Source organism: Osmerus eperlanus, chromosome 6, assembly GCF_963692335.1.
Source record: "Osmerus eperlanus chromosome 6, fOsmEpe2.1, whole genome shotgun sequence".
Lineage (NCBI taxonomy): Eukaryota > Metazoa > Chordata > Actinopteri > Osmeriformes > Osmeridae > Osmerus > Osmerus eperlanus.
In genome coordinates this window covers 3,765,032-3,779,240 of record NC_085023.1, presented here as the reverse complement: position 1 = coordinate 3,779,240, position 14,209 = coordinate 3,765,032, and the positions used below count along the sequence as shown (strand labels likewise).

Sequence of the window (14,209 nt, the reverse complement as noted above, 5' to 3'; positions counted from 1 at the left end):
ATAATTGTGTATTTTATCAATGTATATAAATCCTTACATGTTTTAAAGTTTGTCTCATGTATTTTACGTCATGAATACGTTCTCTACTTCCTCCCTTGCCTCATGCCATAACATGGTAGGAAAGAAGTCCTTGGTTGTGTCTCGAAGCCGTAAAATGGAATCAGCGAATCTCTAACCGGAACTATTCGAGCAGATTGATCGTTTATGTAATTTTTATTGGACGTTCATTTAAAATATTTGAACAATGCCGCGTTACGAACTTGCCCTTATTGTTAAAGCAATGCAGAGGCCCGAAACAGCGGCGACTCTGCGGCGGACAGTGGAGACTTTGATGGAGCGGGGAGCTATTGTGAGAGGTCTAGAGAACCTTGGCGAGAGATTGCTTCCCTACAATATATCTAAACACAACGAGCGTCACGCGCGTGGTGGGTACTTTTTACTCGATTTCCACGCTGCTCCCGCCATCATCCCAGGGTTGCTCAATCATTTACATCGAGACGTGGATGTTATACGACCCACCGTCTTGAAGAATGACACGGAGAGCTCCCATGAACATTGTTGTGGGACATCTGCCCCCATGCTCGATGACACTGTCCGCAACTGAGTGTAAGCCAAGCAACTAATGGGAGATGTCGCATACAGTTGATTCCTAATTCGTTTGGACATGAAAACAATCAATCATCATTTAATCCCATTATCTTTAAATGGCTACTGATGCAATGGAGTTATTGACATGTGTCCTGATTGGTCTGCTATAGCTAATCACTGTTGTTTTGTCTCCACAGTGCGTCCTATGCAGAAGAGCCCCATCCCCTCGAGTGTGCTGATCTACCCCGTCGTCGAGTCTGTTTATATATCATTATCTATCTAACTGATGTAATAAACGACACTTTTGTACAGACTGTTTGTTGCCTACGTTGCAGATTTTCAATCCACCCACTGTCTTGTGCCTGACAAGCTATGCTGACTCTAACGTCTGTGTTAAGAAATGTCAAAGAAGTCACCGATGTGATTATTTGCCTACTGAGCTTTTGGTCGGAATCATAAAAAGCTGTTTAGCATAGGTTACTGACTTCAAGTTGTGACATGCAAAGTTAGACTGTCTGTATGTGAGCAAAGAAAACGTAATGACAGTGATGGTCATGTATGTATAAATAAATAGATAATTCAACTATCCGTTGAGAAATTGCAGAATAACAGGAATACAACAAACGCGTAGCCTGTGTTTTGTAAAAAAAAAAAAAAAAAAGTAGGCTATATTTGATACATAAAAATAAATAAGGTCCATAAGAATATAAGGAATACTTTCATTGTGCAAATTATAGGCAATCATAAGTGGAGTGTCGCTATAAAGTGAAGGCCTAATTGTTAAACCACGCAGGCTACGAGAACTTAGAGCCGAGTCTCGTCACATGTCTGGAACAGAACAGTCACCTGATGATGAGACATGAATATATAAGCAACACAAGGCCGCAGCCCTGCATTGCAGTGTTAGGAAAACAACGTCGTCGGTAAACTTTCAAGCATTCTAAAGAGGACGAACAGAACGGTGGAGTCATGCTGGTTTTTGCCCTGCTTTTCGTCTCGTCAGGTAGTACAAATATTAATAACAATGCAGACCGTCTCTTAACGAAATAAAGGGCGTACTAATTCGTATGGACTGACACTTTAAAACATGGTATTATGAAACGGCAGCAGTGCTCTTTTAGTTCATTCCGGTTGTTGTCGGAAGAATAGACAAACTAGACTAACTTAACCAATATACTCAGATTTAAATAAGAGAATCCTTTACAAACCTCCACATTTTAACACTGTGGAGACATACTATTTGAACTTGAACGGTGAACTGCGACCTTTCCTAAAATCTCGACGAACTGCGTAGCTTGAACTGCTAATCTTAGCTAGCTGTAGCTAATGTTTATTGTACCTAACCAGACAGTCTCGAAACAAATTGTGCTAAATCCACTTGATTTGTGAGACTAACTAAAGTAGGTTGTGGTTATTGTAGATGGCAAGACATTTACAACATTTGGTATTGTTTTTTTTATTTCATTTTTATTCTTATTTGTGTTTGATAAACAAGTCATCAATACCAGTACACACACCCAGCCGTTCTGTAACGCGGCTTGTATAAAATCAAATAACAAATTACCAACATGTGTCCTTGAATTGTGGAGCTTCAGTAACAAAATATTTAATCTTGTATCCAAATGTTTATTTACTTGATACTCCGTCCCCAGGGCAGTTTGAGATGGGTTGCTAGTTCGACTTGGAGGGGAGAAAAAAATGGTTTTACTTCCCCTCTTGATATGAGTACTGGATCACCTGTTACTGATTGAACAAAGGTCACAGTTGTTTTAAAAATGTCCTTTCCTTTTGAGGATATGTTACACCGATTGGTTATACATTGATGGAACGTAAACGATCTTACAGGCCACCATTCCATGGTGACCTGTAGTTTGGTCATCCTACATCAGAACTTTCTGATGGCAGCTATAAACCAGTCATGCATGGCATGATTTTTCGATACAAACTGTGCTTGATTATTGCTTGGTTTGCATACTCTTAGAGGAACAATGTATTTATACATATTTTTACTTCCACATTGGGATTGTCTAGGTATCAGTTCCTCTAATGGAAGATACTTTGTACAGCTTTTTATTTCCTGTTTCAGATTCTGCTTGACATGTTCTCATTGAGGTCATCTTATGCTCAGCTTGTGAAACCTTCAGAGGTTCAGAAGCAGGTCCAGGGGACAGGGGAGCAGTGATGCCCTGCCTGAGGGACTGAGGGATAATTGTGCTAGTTCATCCCATGTTGTCAAGTGGGCTTCAGCTCAATGCTGTACATTAGACTGGCCTGACTGCTTAACTGCTACTAAAACCCCATACTGATTACCTTCTTTTACAGTGTAACAGATGTCTAGTTTGCTTTCTTTCACCATTTGCGTGTGTACTATTTGCCAGTTTCTGCTTAGTCATAGGAAGACGGGACGATGCAGAAACCTGTCCTGGACGCGGGGAGTCATTGAGCAACAACAGTTGGATCACATGACTGCTAGTCAAACAACAACAGTAGAGATTGGGAAGGCTGCAGGCAGGTGGAACAGGGCCATGACTACACTGTAGCATTCTTGTGGGAGCAGAAATGGATTATTCACTCCCACACAGTGAGAAGGATCACAAGACTGGGAGTCTGTGTGAGGCTCTGTTGGGTGTGTCTATCCAGGCCTATCTGCTCTCACATGAGGCTATCATCCCGGCCCACACAGCCACAGTTCAGCTGTGTGCGTGTAACAAGGGATCACCAAAATGACCTGCTCTGCATTTCAATTCACTCTAGCTGAACCAACCTAATTTTTGTGACTGTGCTGTAGGCTGTACTGGACCTGCTCCTGGGTTGGTAACACTCACATTCAGTCAGATTAATTTCAGAGCCCTTTTTTTACAATCAAGGTCACAGAGGGCTTCACAGATGCCCACAGGTCTGAACCTTTAGCTATCCTAAACCCTCAAGACGAGGAAGAACCCGCAAACGCTGAGAGGACAGAAGTGGAGCCCTCAGCAGAGCCTGTCTCAGGACCTCACTTCCGCTTCATGAGAAACACAATATCCCATTACTTGAGTCTCTTTCATAATCGGCTGAAGGTCTGTTTCAAAAGCCTGTAATGTAAGCAGTTGCTGTATACCTAAGTGTATGGACATTGACCAAGTTTTCGCACATGTAACAGGGCTGCAGTAATCCTGCAGGGGGGGGGGGGGGGGGGGGCTACTGTACTTTCCAGTGCTGCCTTTTATAATGTACTCTAACTAGTTATCACAAACATCTTCATGACAACATTGGGGAACTGAGAACAACCCATTTCTGTTATTCTGTAACTACTTTAGTTTGGTCAATGGCCCATTGTCTGAAAAGTTGGTTTTGATTTGACACACATGCAGCTTGTCACCCCAGACATTCCTGTCGGTTCTCACCCGGACTTGTTTAAACGTGAGCTGTAGAATGTTCTAAATTGGGTCTGTTGAGGACTGTAGATAATTATTATAATATATAATGCATTCTTTCATCAGATGGTTTTACCCAAAGTGACATACAGGGGGATTTAAACCTGCACCCTCTTCATCTGCTTGAATTTCTATAGCCTACCCATCACTGACCTGATGCTGCCTGTGACAGGCCTCTGGTTCAGGAGAGCTGAGCCACAACCTGTCCACTCGCATTAGATATTAGCTACAGTCTGGACAGTATAGACATCACTGTCCCTGTCTGGAGAGACTGTCCCTGACTGAATAGAAAAGACTACTCTGTCCCTGGCTAGATGGATGACCGTGTCCCTGGCTGGAGACGCTGTCCCTGCCTGGTCGATGGCTGTGATTCATGATTGGGCAGGCTTGCTCCTGGTTATGGGACTCTGTACCCTGGGTGTTTGATGGGAACAGGATGTTCGCAGCAGGTGTATGAAGGTGGATTGGGAATGCGATCTAACAGGATTTGAGTGCTTTTGCACTTAAGTGATTACAAAACACTCAGGTCTTTGAGAGCTAAACGTTAATTTTTGCCGTCTTTAACAGATTTGAGTTTGTTTGTTTTGGAGTAGCTCAAGCCGTTCTACAGTGGTGTATTGATACGTGGTGTGAACAAGCTCTGCAGCAGCATGAGTCAGCGAAGAGTGATGAGGAAGTGATTTGGTCAGCTATTCCCCTCCTAGTCCAGCCCTGACAGACCAGATGGGTCATTGGCTAATCTCGTCTGAAGCAGATCACATGACTGGACGACATCTGTATCCTCGAGGCCTCAGCTTATTTGTTTTACAGAATTGTGTACCCACAGGATTTCTGTAGGTAGAACAGGTTTAACTGGTTAGCAGAGATAAGATAACCTTGTAGTCACAGAATGCTGTGTCGTGACATGTGATAGATGACTGTGTTACACAGGAGCCAGACTCCATGATAAAGCACGGAGCCCATGAGCATGTCTAACACTGCTCTCTGTTGTCTAACACTGCTCTCTCTCTCTCTCTCTCAGCATGTTTAACACTGCTCTCTCTCTGTCTAACACTGCTCTCTCTCTCTCTCTCTCTCAGCATGTCTAACACTGCTCTCTCTCTCTCTCTCTCTCAGCATGTCTAACACTGCTCTCTCTCTCTCTCTCTCTCTCTCAGCATATCTAACACTGCTCTCTCTCTCTCTCTCTCTCAGCATGTCTAACACTGCTCTCTCTCTCTCTCTCTCTCTCTCAGCATATCTAACACTGCTCTCTCTCTCTCTCTCTCTCAGCATGTCTAACACTGCTCTCTCTCTCTCTCTCTCTCAGCATGTCTAACACTGCTCTCTCTCTCTCTCTCTCTCAGCATGTCTAACACTGCTCTCTCTCTCTCTCTCTCTCAGCATGTTTAACACTGCTCTCTCTCTCTCTCTCTCAGCATGTTTAACACTGCTCTCTGTTGTCTAACACTGCTCTCTCTCTCTCTCTCTCTCTCAGCATGTCTAACACTGCTCTCTGTTGTCTAACACTGCTCTCTCTCTCTCTCTCTCTCTCTCTCTCAGCATGTTTAACACTGCTCTCTGTTGTCTAACACTGCTCTCTGTTGTCTAACACTGCTCTCTCTCTCTCTCTCAGCATATCTAACACTGCTCTCTCTCTGTCTAACACTGCTCTCCCTCTCTCTCTCTCTCAGCATGTCTAACACTGCTCTCTCTCTGTCTAACACTGCTCTCTCTCTCTCTCTCTCTCTCAGCATGTTTAACACTGCTCTCTGTTGTCTAACACTGCTCTCTCTCTCTCTCTCTCTCTCAGCATGTTTAACACTGCTCTCTGTTGTCTAACACTGCTCTCTCTCTCTCTCTCTCTCAGCATGTTTAACACTGCTCTCTGTTGTCTAACACTGCTCTCTCTCTCTCTCTCTCTCTCAGCATGTTTAACACTGCTCTCTGTTGTCTAACACTGCTCTCTCTCTCTCTCTCTCTCAGCATGTTTAACACTGCTCTCCCTCTCTCTGCATTTCTAACACTGCTCTCTCTCTCACAGCTGTGGCCACCCCTCTCCCTCTGCTGGGTACAGAGCAGTGTGCTCGCGGCACCTCCTACTGGTGTCAGAATGTGAAGACGGCCTCCCTCTGTGGAGCGGTCGCCCACTGCCAGAAGAACGTGTGGAACCAGCCTCAGATGGTGAGCACCAGCCGTCAGTCTGTGTGTGTGTGGGTGTGTTACCCAGGTTTTTGTTGCTCACTATATTTTGTGTCCCGTGTCAGAAATCGGTGCCATGTGACCTGTGTAAGGAGGTGCTGGTCGTGGTGGAGCAGCTGCTGAAGGACAACAAAACAGAGGTGAGGGCTGCGTCTGATGTCATCAGTGGTGAAGGCTGCGTCTGATGTCATCAGAGGTGAAGGCTGCGTCTGATGTCATCAGAGGTGAAGGCTGCGTCTGATGTCATCAGAGGTGAAGGCTGTATCTGATGAGGTCATCAGAGATGGGTGTTTTTTAAGACCATATCTGTGATGGACATCTGAGTTTATATTCATAGATGACCTCCCTATTTGTGTAAAGTATCTAACCTGTAGCTTCAGATTAAAGACTAGTTTCTGATACCAAGGGGCCATTCGAGTATTTAGACGTGTGTGTTCGTACTCCCCTCCCCAGTCTGAGATCCTGGGCTACATGGAGAAGGCTTGCCAGCTGATCCCAGATCAGGGTCTGTCTGCGGAGTGTAAGGAGATGGTAGACAGCTACTACCCCGTCCTCATCAGCATCATCACAGGAGAGCTGGTAGGAGCAAACACCTGGGTCTCTGTAACACCACCCTGAACACACACCTGGGTCTCTGTAACACCACCCTGAACACACACCTGGGTCTCTGTAACACCACCCTGAACACACACCTGGGTCTCTGTAACACCACCCTGAACACACACCTGGGTCTCTGTAACACCACCCTGAACACACACCTGGGTCTCTGTAACACCACCCTGAACACACACCTGGGTCTCTGTAACACCACCCTGAACACACACCTGGGTCCTTGGGGACCCCTTTGTCAACTTATCCTCTAGACTGTCTTAGACACACAATCACTCACGCACACGCGCACACACACAGGGCAGAGGTGCTGTGAGGGGATCTGAATGGACTCCATTGAAGGCAGCTATCTCCCAGGAAGGAGAGAGGGACAGAGCAGTCTTTGTTTCCTCTACATCCTCAGTCAGATCTGAGCTGTCTGGGTTCCTCTGTTCATCTCTCTGGCTCCGCTACAGACAGCTGGTGCTCGGTGCCCTCTATGGACCTCACTGTCACCCTCTTTGTAGTAATGGTCTGTCGAATACAGAAAAGAAGACAAGGCTATGACTGAAGTATCTGGACAAAATGTATGGACTTGGGAATGATAACGTGTGTGTGTTGCAGGACGACCCCAACGTGATGTGTGCAGCCATGGGTCTGTGTGGCTCTCTGCGGGCGGCCATGGCTAAACTCCAGATCCAGACCAACGACATCTCCCAGCTGGACCTCTCCCAGGCCGCCTCCCCCTTCCTCCTCAACGTGCCCCAGCTGCTCTACCCCCAGAAGGAGGCCCCCCATAAGGAGGCCCCCTCACAGGTAACGACCCCCGAGCCCTGTAGCAGTCCCCCCCCCCCCAGCGCACGGCTGCAGCCTGCATTGACTCGTGTGACCGTGTGTGCGCAGGAGAACGGGGACGTGTGCCAGGACTGTGTGCAGTTCCTGACCGACACCCAGCAGCAGGCCAAGACCAACTCTACCTTCGTCGACAGTCTCATCGAGCAGATCGAGAGCCAGTGTGACCTGCTGGGGCCCGGCATCTCTGACCTGGTGTGTGTCTTGTGGGGGCTTTGCCCATGCTCATGGAGTGTTTGATTGCGTTTAACTTTGTCTGCTTTGTTTTCCGACCTGGACCCCTGTTCCATAAAGCGAGGTTTACCAAATACGCCAGGCTTATGTCAGGGAAAGTAACTAACATAAGCCTGGTTTATTTGGTGAACTTGCTTTATGGAACAGACCCCTGGTGTGTGTGTGTGTGTTTTAATAATGGTGTCTGACTGTTCTGTTGCAGTGTAAGCAGTACGTCAGCCAGTACGCTCCTCTGGTGGTGCAGCAGCTCATGTCCATGGTGAGTCCTCTTCCCCCTCCCAGGCAGCCTGGCTCTGTCAGGGGGTCATAGTTTCCCTTTGTGCTCAACTACACCTCCCTGACTGCTTCCTCCAGCGGCCATGACGGTCTGAGTCAAAGCTCCAGGGAGAATCGGCAGGTTTAACGGCCCAACTTGCCTGCTGGCATCATTCACATCTTTAATCAGTTATTTTTGTTTCTTCTTTTCCCCTCCTCCATTCCTTCCTGCTCTGTCCCCTCTGCTGTGGGCTGTCTGGGTGTGTGTGCTCCTCCCAGGAACAGGTAGGTCTGTGTGCTCATCTGTAGCCTCCATCTTAGCACCTGTCTGTCCTCTAGCTACTCACCTGTCTGTCCTCTAGCTACTCACCTGTCTGTCCTCTAGCTACTCACCTGTCTGTCCTCTAGCTACTCACCTGTCTGTCCTCTAGCTACTCACCTGTCTGTCCTCTAGCTACTCACCTGTCTGTCCTCTAGCTACTCACCTGTCTGTCCTCTAGCTACTCACCTGTCTTATTAAATTGAACTTAATCCCTGTGGCCATACAAATGCATGTACTAGTCGGTTGAGATTGTGGCATCTGTAACTTTGCGCAGTGTGGCTTGTCTGAACATGAGGGGGGGGATGTAGCTGTGTTCCTGTTGGTGTCATTCAGAATGACCGCAGGACAGTGCACTACATTTCCCAGCATGCCCTTCATAAACGGTCTTCTGTGGGCCTAACAGGGTCATGTTTCCCTCTGCTGGTCCTCTGCTCTCAACTCTGGACACCTGGGGGATTTGAACCCGGGTAAAGGTTTAGCTGGGGATTTGAACCCGGGTGAGGGTTTGGCTGGGGGATTTGAACCCGGGTGAGGGTTTGGCTGGGGGGTTTGAACTAGGGCTGTCAACGAATATTCTATATTCGAATATATATTCGAATAGTGGTTAAAAACAGAAATTCGAATGTGAAAATGAATATTCGAATGTAAAAAAGAAAAAGTTACAAAAATAAAAATAAAACACAACCGCGGCAGCAGCGGTGCGTCTGTCTGCTTTGCGGGTGGGAGCGCGCCTCAGCGTCACTGCTGACAGTTGCGTGGAAGATGGCAGAAAGTGCAGAACCCAGCTTGACCGCAGCAGAGAAAGTGATTGTAACCCCAAAAAATCTAAAGAGTGATGTCTGGAAATATTTTGGTCAGTTGATGGTAAACTTGTTGAGCCTACAGCTAAAGTAGTGTTAGCTTACCATTCAACAACTAGCAACTTGAGGCTACATATCCATGTTTACCACAGCACAGCTCGCTCGGAGCGTTCAATGTCGGTTCTATACTGTAAAACTTCAATGAATGTTAATAATATTTGTTTCAATCACTGAATGAAGCCTGCCATATTTGGGACAAGAATCGCAACCTTAAATTGCTTGCACAAAACTCTTGATCAGAACCCAGCATTTGTTTATTGTTGTCGTTCATTTTACACCTCTATGCGCAGAGAGCGCGACGGTGCGAGAGAGAGAGAGAAAGAAAGAGTGCGTGTGTGCGAGCGAGAGGCCAAGGTCTGCGGTCTTGGCCATTAGTTAATTTACTTTTTGTGTAGGTAATATGTTGTTAAATATGTTTAAACTTAAATAAATTAGGCCTACCTACAGTATACAAGTAGTTGTATTAATTTGTCCTGTTATTGACGTGCCTAATGGGCAACCAGAAATTCTAATATGTGTTTTTTAAAAAGGAATATTCGAACGTCATTTTTGAGCAATTTTGACAGCCCTAGTTTGAACCCGGGTGAGGGTGAAGTTCTGGGCAGTGAGGGTACCTGAATGCCTTCACCTCTGGAAGCATTCTGTGGCCATCTGCCTGATGGGTCCATGCATGTTTATGGATGTGGAGGACATGCATGCAGTGATGTGTGATAAGGACCTGACATGTGAAGGTCAGGTCATACTCATAGCAACCCTAACAGCATGTAATGGCTCGTCCAGATCCCCCAGTACCTGACTCTCCTCATCTCCATAGCAACCCAAGGACATCTGTGCCCGTGCCGGCTTCTGTACCGCCATGAAGAGGTCTGTGCCCATGATGTCCCTGGTGGCAGCCCAGGTGGTGCCCTCCGCCCAGATGATCCCTGCTACCAAGGTGGAGGTTCCCAAGCATGGCAAGGTCAGTCGAGCACAGAGTGAACTGTGTGTGTGTGCGTGTGCAGGGCTTAGTTTAATGGTCCCAGAAATCCAGTGATGCTATTAAACCTTCTAGATCTGCAGTCAAATTCTCCAACCACTGAAGTATGCTCAATCAGAATGTGATTTTGCAGAATACACAATTTCAGCTTTGACAGGCCCTGCCATGATGTTTTGGTTGTCTACATGTTAGGACCAACTGGCAACTGGCTTGTAGTCTAGTCCAGTGGTTCCGCAAGCCATAGCCAGGGGGACCGCGAAATCATTTGCCATCAATTATAACATTTTAGAATTGTGCTGTATCATTAAAAAGATATAAAATAATCTACAGATGGGTGACTATTTGCACCAATAAAATAAGCATATAGTTTTAAGAGCACAAAGGCAGGGCTCTACATGGCGCACGGCGGCCATTTAAATATGTGTGTGAGCATGGAAAATTATTTGGGCGCACAGGTGCGAGCGAGTTGGCCCCAAAAGTTTGAGAACCCCTGGTGTAGTCAACCTAGTCTTTATTGAACACTCTAGTATGATCTAAAACATGCTAAGAGTATGTTCTAGAACGTGCTAACGGTGTGCAACGTGTGTTCTAGAACATGGTGCGTGTCCGTGACTCTCCCCAGTGCGCCATCTGTGAGTTTGTGATGAAGGAGATCGAGGACACCCTGGAGGATGAGACCACCGAGGTAACACGCGCGCACACACACACCCCCTTCAGACCTGGAGACGGTCAGCTCATGGATGTTCTTGTCCATTCTATCCTAACACACCTGGGTTCCCTCTGCTCGTCCCCCAGGCGGACGTGATCCACGCGGTGGAGAAGGTGTGCTCGGTGCTGCCCGCCTCCCTGTCTGCTCAGTGCCGGGACCTGATCGAGGCGTACGGCCAGGCCATCATCGAGCTGCTGGTGCAGCAGGCCGACCCCAAGTCAGTGTGCACTGTGCTGGGGCTGTGCAAGGACGCCAGCCGCGCCTTCATCCGTACGCTCCCGAACCGGCATCGCTACACACACACACACACACACACACACAACACAGTTCATTCATCACCGTTCATGGCTAAACCTGAGGTGTTCTCTCACTAAACAACATGCCACGTGGTTGTAGTTGAGTCATGTGCTGTGAAGTACATGGAATGTTCCTGTCCACGTGTTGACCTTTTGACCCGTCCACAGCGGCGATGGACCAGGCCCGCTTCCAGTCAGGTGGGTACTGTGACGTGTGCAAGATGGCGGTCCGCTACGTGGACGGCATCCTGGAGCAGAACGCCACGGAGGCTGAGATCTCTGACGCCGTCAGGAAGGTCTGCAGCTTCCTGCCCGAGTCTGTCCGGAGCGAGGTGAGGAGGAGGAGGAGGGGTTGTGTTGGTGTTTAGTCGTGTTTGTTAGTCATACAACAAGTGGGGAGTGTTAACATCTCTCTGCTGCCCACTAGTGTGACCAGCTGGTAGAGCAGTACGAGCCCATGCTGGTACAGCTGCTGCTTCAGATGTTGGACCCAGACTTCGTCTGCATGGTGAGGACTTCCCCTCTTCAGTGTCTCTTCAGACAGTGCAGCTACACTGCAGTTCCTTTTTCAATAACATGATGGTTAGTTTGGATGTGTAACAGTCTTTGTACAGGATCTGGTGTTTTACATCATTGTCGACCGACCAAAGTTTAAAGGCCATGCCGTTCTACAAATAGTTCTGACCGAAGGATCTAACATGATTTAAACAAGAAGTAATGGTTGTGTGTGTGTGTGAGACAGAAGGTGGGAGCGTGTCCAGAGGCAGTGCAGCGTCTGCTGGGTGTGGAGCAGTGCAGCTGGGGTCCAGCCTTCTGGTGTAAGAACATGGAGACGGCCACGCGCTGCAATGTGAGTACCACGCACCCTACAGCCAGGCGTACACATTTACATTTAGTCATTTAGCAGACGCTCTTATCCAGAGCGACTTACAGTAAGTACAGGGACATTCCCCCGAGGTCAATAGGGTTAAGTGCCTTGCCCAGGGACACAACGTCATTTGGCACGGCTGGGATTCGAACCAACAACCTTCTGATTGGTAGCCCGATTCCCTAACCGCTCAGCCACTGACCCCATCTGAGTACGCACCACGGCCTTGCATTCCACTACAGACCTTTTTAAAAACTGTGTTAATTCGCCCTGTGGTTGTGTAGGACCAGTCAGAGCTGGTTTCCAAACCGCTGCACAGTAGCCTGTTGCTATGGGGCACCAGTGAGGACAGATCTGTATCAATACACTGTAGTGAGACACAACATCACACACCAGGTGGAACAAACAGATTTGCTCATCAAGCAGCTATTAGAATCAGGTTTGCTTAATCATATTAATCAATACAGCTGGGGTAGTAGTGTAACCCTACAGGAGGGTATCGCTCCAGGAGCAGGGCTGGAGTGTATCCCTACAGGAGGGTATCTCTCCAGGAGCAGGGCTGGAGTGTAACCCTACAGGAGGGTATCTCTCCAGGAGCAGGGCTGGAGTGTAACCCTACAGGAGGGTATCTCCAGGAGCAGGGTTGGAGTGTAACCCTACAGGATGGTATCTCTCCAGGAGCAGGGCTGGAGTGTATCCCTACAGGAGGGTGTTTCTCCGAGCAGGGTTGAGGAACCCTGATTAGTGACTGATTATTATTCATACTTACCTGGGTCAACACAGTACTGACCTCTGATGTACATGCAGTCCTGCCTCCAAGTACCTGCCTTGACTGCTGGGCTAAGAGGCGCTGTCCTAGACTGGATTCATAGTCACATAAGGGGACTTTTGGACCAGTGTGCACTACATGAAGACAGATATGTTGGGACTCACCAGCCCTTGGTTCTTGTCCCCGGACAGTCTCTCTAACCCGCCGTCCTTGTCTCCCCCTCTCCTAGGCGGTGAACCACTGCAAGCGCCACGTGTGGGTGTAGAGGGTGGCATGGCCAGGAGCACAACCAGCCCACTCGGACCTGGAGGACAATTAGGGAGAAATACTGTAACGCTGCTTTCCACTTTTAAATCAGTTTCTTTTTTTTTCTTTTTAAATCTTCAAAAGCCAACTGCAAGTTATGTTTTTGGGGAGTGAAACTGACCAGCCGATTTTAGTTGAGGGAGAAGTGTGTGTGTGTGTGTGTGTGTCGGGGAACGGAGGTGTCTGGTGGCCAAATAGATTTTCTCCCAGGCCAGGGGCAGGTAGGACCAGGGTTTGTTTTGGCCCAAGTTTGGGTCGGTTTGTTTTAGTTACAACGGCAGGTTGGGCAACCCAACCCTAAAAAAAGCAGATTTGTGTATCTATTAGTTGTACTGTAATGAGTCTCTCTAATGGGTGTTTTGTTTGTGTACAGTAACTTTCTCTAGCTATGGTTTCACATGTGGCTTCCAGGATGCTGTGTAGGGTGCAGGTGGGTTGAAGGAGGTCATACTCTGATAGGGTTGAGGCAGGCTGCTAGGCTTCCTGCCTAGTTCAGTATCCTGCAGCAAATAATCAACCACCCAGAACCACTCTCTATTCCTAACAGTTTCAGACACAGACAGATTTGTTTTTAAACTAGACTGATCGTAATACAAGTTGATCTGTTTTGTCAAAACTGTTGTGTTGTAACTGAGGTGAGGGAGAGGAGGGTTGATGTGTCCAAGTGACCCCCTCAGCACTGGCTCCCCTGTCTGGATTCTCACCCTGTGTTGTTTGTGATTGATAGCTTATTGTGTTCTGACACCCACAGATTCATATCTTGAGCCAATTTGTCAGGTGATCTGTTAAATCTTTAACAACTGAAATAAAATCTTCCTAAATCCGACTTGGTGTGACTTTTGTCTTCATAATTTCTGCAATTTGGTTTCTGGTGGAATAAAGGTAATTTTAATGTTCGATGGTTTTGTGAAATGCCGAATTTCTAAATTCATTTTACGTCTCTAGTGCGATATGAATGACATTATGTGAACTGTTTTGGATTGACAGTT

The 14,209-nt window shown here is 47.3% G+C and overlaps 2 protein-coding genes across 3 annotated transcripts; both read left to right on the top strand.

The window, feature by feature from the left end:
* Positions 1 to 83: 83 nt before the first annotated feature.
* On the top strand, positions 84 to 1,151 carry mrps6 (mitochondrial ribosomal protein S6). The gene is made up of 2 exons (XM_062463024.1): positions 84 to 606; positions 786 to 1,151. Exon 1 carries the CDS (start codon positions 245 to 247, stop codon positions 602 to 604), a length of 360 nt encoding a protein of 119 aa, XP_062319008.1. The 5' UTR covers positions 84 to 244; the 3' UTR covers positions 605 to 606; positions 786 to 1,151.
* A 282-nt stretch (positions 1,152 to 1,433) lies between these two features.
* Positions 1,434 to 14,046, top strand: psap (prosaposin). 2 transcript variants are annotated; one of them, XM_062463022.1, is made up of 14 exons: positions 1,434 to 1,591; positions 6,028 to 6,167; positions 6,251 to 6,325; positions 6,639 to 6,764; positions 7,398 to 7,589; positions 7,677 to 7,820; positions 8,062 to 8,118; positions 10,111 to 10,254; positions 10,865 to 10,957; positions 11,068 to 11,251; positions 11,446 to 11,609; positions 11,705 to 11,785; positions 12,020 to 12,127; positions 13,144 to 14,046. In XM_062463022.1, the coding sequence occupies exons 1-14, from the start codon at positions 1,558 to 1,560 to the stop codon at positions 13,177 to 13,179; spliced, it is 1,578 nt and encodes a 525-aa protein (XP_062319006.1). In that variant the 5' UTR covers positions 1,434 to 1,557; the 3' UTR covers positions 13,180 to 14,046. The 2 variants fall into 2 exon arrangements, with proteins under 2 accessions (XP_062319006.1, XP_062319007.1); XM_062463023.1 differs by having other exon boundaries at positions 1,462 to 1,583; positions 6,026 to 6,167.
* The last annotated feature ends 163 nt before the right edge of the window (positions 14,047 to 14,209 follow it).